Below are 5,408 nucleotides of genomic sequence, written 5' to 3'. Positions count from 1 at the left end.
GCAAAACTCCCGAGACGCGGGGATCCCTGCGGGGACTGCCCCGAATGGGGATCCGACTGTGGGGAATTTTTTCCATGGGGATGGGGACGGGGAACAAAATTCCCCGAGGCAGACGCGGGGACCCGCACTCGGGATCCCCGCGCCCATCCCCGCTAATCCCCGAAGTTCATAAATTTACTAAATTGTTCTTAATAGTTTATTTTTCATATATGTTTTTTAGTCATTTCACACACACACACACACACATATATATATATATAGAAATCCAAAACTCCTAATCCTTATTTGCATAACTCTTCTTCAATTCAGAAATTTCTAACGTTGTCCATACTCCATCCAACCTCTGCAGCCATCCTCTCGCAGTGTAGTTTCATGGCAACAGAGATGGCAAAGAGTCCACGGTGGTAGAAGAGGGATGTTCACACTTCACAGTGATCTTCTGGCGACGCGAGGAGAAGTACACACCTTTGAGACATGGTTCTAAAAACTGAATCGAACTGTTCAGTTGGACCGATCCAATCGTAAATCGGATATATTTGCGGTTCGGTTTGAAGGAAAAATCGCAAATTTAAAAGCTGTTTATAAACAGCTGAATCCGTCAGGAACTGGTCGGTCGGATTAAACCGGAATCCTGCTGGTTTTACCTAAGCAACGTCGTTTGAAGTTTAATAGGGAAAAAAACCTTAAAACCTTACCCAACTACCCTTTTTTCTCCTCTTCAACTCAGACTTTAAAGAGCTGCCACCTGAAACCATAACTATTAAACCCGACTCGACCCAGCCGGGCTGAACCACTCATCAAACCGCTTAAGTTTTGAATCCGGTGAAAACCGGTTCGACCCGGACAGAACTTGTAAAACACTGACCCGGCCGGTTCATGTAACCCAGACCGGGTCATTTAAAAAAAAATTGGAAAACGGCGTCGTTCACTATCAACCCCCTCCCTCCGTGGTGCCCTAACCCCAAATGGATGATCACCCACCTCTCTCACCTCTCTCTTCTCTCTGACTCTAGTCTCTTCTCTCGCCACTCTCTCCCTCAAGCTTACTGAGTCTCACCTCTCTCTCACGGCTGGTGTCGTCGACGACATCTCTCTCTCCGGTATCTCGCTTCTCTCGCGGCCGTTTCGGACTCAAGCTCGTCGCGCTCTGTCAGCGTCGTAAGCTTGTCGCGCTCTATCACCGTCGCAAGCTCTGTCGCGCTCTGTCACCATCGTAAGATCGTCTTCCTGCTTCTGCCATCAACGCTTCCTTCGCCCTGAGTTGGTTTCTGGGCAGGTGATTTTCAGCTTCGGCCCTGTTATTTCTCTTTCAATTTCATTGCTGTAAATCATTAGTACATCTTGAATTTGTTGTTGAAAGTTGAGTTTGTTGCTGAAATTATGATTTAGCTAATTTTGTTTTGCTGAATACTAGGGATTTGAAAATTATCATAGTTGAATTTGATGTTGCAAATTATGAATGAGATGAATTTATTGTCGTATGTTGAAATGTTGCTGAACATATCACTGAGCAAAGCTTTTTGTTGCTGGATAACATTATTGAGTTGAATTTTGTTGCTGGATAATATCGCTGAGTTGAGCTGAATTTTCTGTCGTAACTCGTAAGTTCAATTGTTGCTGAACATATCATTGCGCAAAGTTTTTTGTTGCTGGATAACATTATTGAGTTGAATTTTGTTGTTGGATAACATTGCTGAGTTGAGCTGAATTTGTTTTCTTCAGTTCAATTGTTGCTGAGCATATCGCTGGGCAAAGTTTTTTGTTGCTGGATAACATCATTGAGTGGAATTTTGTTGCCGGATAACATCACTGAGTTGAGTTGAATTTGTTGCTGATTATTATCATTGAACCTTGAATTTATTGTTATGTTGCTTAAAAAATCAATTAGCTAAATATTTTGTTGCCGTAAATCTTTTGTATTTTTTGTTGCTGAGTTGAGTAACAATGCTATGAAAGATATAGATGTAAATCAAAATGAGGGAAATGTTGGTCAAATTCCAAATTTGTCCTATAAAGATATAAATGCTGACTCTGAAATCACCCCTTGGACTTGATTTACCGATTGTGTTATATTCTCGCCCACTCTTGTTCATTTGAATTGAAAAAGTATTTTGTTCTAGAGACTAGATTATTATCTCTTTTTGCATCATTAGTTATGTCTGAGAATTGATATTTGATTATTATTTTTGTAAAGACTTGCATTTTAGGTTTTAACACATGTTTTTAATTTTATTTATATAATTTTATATATTTTTAATTATGACCGGGTCAACCGGGTAAATCAGTGACCCATGGTTGAACCGGCAACCTGGTCATATGGCCGGGTTGATTACCGGTTCAGTTCTGATAACTACGCCTGAAACCCTAGCTTCTCCACCACCGCTGCAAGGACTGCCGCCATCCATCGAGCTCAAGCACCACCTTCGTTGTCTGGTCGTCTGCCCGTCTTCATTCAACAATCGCACCTCCTTCCTGGAGCTCAGCGTCAGTCCCTGGACTTCGTCTGCTCCGTCGCTCTCCTGCCGCCGTCCAGGGCGCTCAGGCACCACCGTCTTTGTCTGGTCGTGGTGCTTGAAGTTTCCAACCCACCAATCGCGGCTTCTTCCTCGAGCTCGGCGTGTTGGAGTCTGCTCTTTGTTTGTCAGCCGCAGCTTCTTCCAACCCACCACCGTCGTGCTCGTCGCCTGGCCTCCGTCTCTGGTGCGCTTCTGCCCCTATGCTCAGACTGCTCAGAAGTCAGAACGAAGGTTTACAATTCTGCTAGTGCTACTCATATTGGTTTCTTTATTTTTTTTGGTTTGAATTTTTCGTTCTTGGTTCTTTGTTCGTCGATTTAGGATTCTGCTGCTGCTAGTGTTGTTCAGATTGAATTGTTGAATGATTACTTGGTTAGCTCTGTTCATTGCTACTGTGTTGTGTTGAATTGTGTTGTGCTGGACTCTGTTTTGTTGCTTTTTTTTTTTTTTTGGTGCTGTGCTGAAAATTGAAAATAATTTATCTGAAATTATGCTTGTTGCTACTCCTCATTGTTAATCTTTGAAAAAGTTTATTAATCTTTGTTAAAATTATGCTCATTGTTCATCTTTGAAAAAGTTTATTAATCTTTGTTAAAATTATGCTGAAATTATGCTCATTGCTATTGCCCAAGTGTTCATTGTTAATCTTTGAAAAAGTTTATTATGCTTTGTTAAAATTATGCTGAAATTATGCTAATTGTTACTGCCCAAGTGTGGGTTGTGATTATTATGTGTAGTGATGTGTTGCTGCGGACGTTTCCGGGACGTCAAATGATTTTGGTTGATCTTCTTTCAGTTTCTGGCAAAAGATTTCCAAGTCCTATTACCCTTTTCTTTTTTTGCTTTTGGTCTTTACCTTCCACTGGCTTGATTGTTGAAATGGATTTTGATTTGATGCTATTGTCCTTTGAGAATCTGATTCTTATTTGCATTTGGAGGTTTGTCTCGTGGAAACTTTTATCTTTATGGTGGTTTCATAGCATTTGTTCCAGCTCTATCCATAGCCAATTCTCTGTTCTTCCCTTCCATTTTCTCTTCATAGATGAAACTAGTTGAATTCTACTTGAATGCTGATGGTTTTTCCTATGATTATTCTTTGTGCTTCTGTTTTGAGGCTGTAATTTGTGCTTTCATTACCAGTTATAAACATGGTGTATAATTGAGGAATAATTTTGAAGTTAATGTTTGCATTTTGTTTATTCATTTATTTATTTTTGCAGTTACTAGAAACTATTGTGTGTACAGAAAAATTCTGGTGACTGTTCTGTGGCAAGTGGCAACATCTTGATATGAATCGTAACAAAACTCCCTTTAAAAAAAATATCAGACATCCGTGCATCAATAACTAATCTTATTTTGTGATCTCATGTTTTAAAAGCTTATTATGCTGGTAGAGAGTTAGATTCAATGCTTGTGTTTACTAGTTTTAAAAGCTTATCATGCTTATGAGGAGCCATTTGGTATTCTACTCTGTTACCTATATCTAAGACACACCACCATTTGATGGCAATAGGTTCACATTTCTAGCCGTCGTCATAATTGGGATGCCTTGTGTTAATATTATTGTGTTCCTATGACTTACGAACATATGGTTGAAGTTGGCTTGTCGTAAATCTTCATCTATTTTGATGCATTCACCATACAGATTGACTTGCATTCAATTTCTCCAGCATGCTTTTTCTGAGGGTGCTTTATTGCTATGTTATATGGAATAGATGATTTGAATTAACTCAATTAACTAGTTGAGTAGATGATGGAATATTTGTTATTGGTTTGTTTAATTCAATGAATTTGTTTTTTGTTTTTTTGTGACTATCTTAATGAGTTCAATAGTGATATAATGACTAATGAATGATAAATTGTTAATAATTATGAAATTAAAGATTGTATTAGATTTTGGCTGATGTAGTATTTGGAAGACATTTTAAAATTTATATTAGACTATAATTATGTTTTAGAGTATTTATTTATAATTTATTTATTATTTTATTATAAAACGCTTTTTTTTTTTTAGACCACAGTTGAACTGATACCGGCTGAAAATTTTGTTTTTTTTTTTTTTTTTCTGTTAGTGCTGTGGAGACGAAGATTCTGGCGAGAGGCAAGGCTCTGGTGGCTACTGATCTCAGCATTTCAATTCCAGAAGGCACCTATGCGCGCATTGGTGATTAAATTACCAATTTCTTCGTTTTTGTTCGGGTTACGGTTTCAAAATTGGTTTTGGTGCTGATTTTGGGGGTTTTTGTTTCTCTGCAGCTCCGCGATCAGGTCTTGCGTTGAAGCATTCGATTGACGTTGGTGCAGGGGTGATCGACGCCGATTACAGAGGACCGGTTGGGGTGATACTGTTCAACCATTCGGATGTTGATTTTGAGGTGAAGGTTGGTGACAGAGTTGCACAGCTGATTTTGGAGAAGATTGTGACTCCTGATGTTGTTGAGGTTGAGGATTTGGATTCAACTGTTAGGGGTGAAGGTGGGTTTGGATCAACCGATGTTTGAATTTAGGAATTAGGGCTTGGGGTTCTAAGTTGAGATTTCTCTGTTTTCCTGGGCTTATATTTTATTTTTCGGAGGTAATGACCAAATCAGTACCCGAAAGATTCAAACGCTGACATTTTGGTACTTCACTATTGTTATTGACAAAATGGTCCTTAAAAGATTTTAAAATTTGACAAGCGTACCCACGAGTTCACCGGAGCACATTTCCGGCAAGCACAGTGCTGAAATGGCCATTGCGTTTTGATGACAAGGCAAATACCCTTCCCCACCCTAATTCTTCATTTTGTGATTTGGCATTTCACATTCCAAAATCAAACACTTTTTCCTCATGCAATTCTCAACGATGTTAACAAGGAGAAAATCACACGATTTAGCAGAAGGAAGAAGAAGG

The 5,408-nt window shown here is 39.2% G+C and overlaps 1 protein-coding gene across 1 annotated transcript; it reads left to right on the top strand.

The window, feature by feature from the left end:
* On the top strand, nt 1,001-5,190 carry LOC107620128 (deoxyuridine 5'-triphosphate nucleotidohydrolase; the record flags this gene model as incomplete). Its single annotated transcript, XM_016322342.2, has 3 exons — nt 1,001-1,036; nt 4,587-4,680; nt 4,773-5,190. Coding segments are annotated over 3 exons (375 nt in total), but the record flags the coding sequence as incomplete, so codon positions are not given.

The sequence above is a fragment of the Arachis ipaensis genome, chromosome B10, assembly GCF_000816755.2.
Source record: "Arachis ipaensis cultivar K30076 chromosome B10, Araip1.1, whole genome shotgun sequence".
NCBI classification, from domain to species: Eukaryota; Viridiplantae; Streptophyta; class Magnoliopsida; order Fabales; family Fabaceae; genus Arachis; species Arachis ipaensis.
Note: the sequence above shows the minus strand (reverse complement) of the source record. Positions and strands in the feature narration are given on the sequence as shown.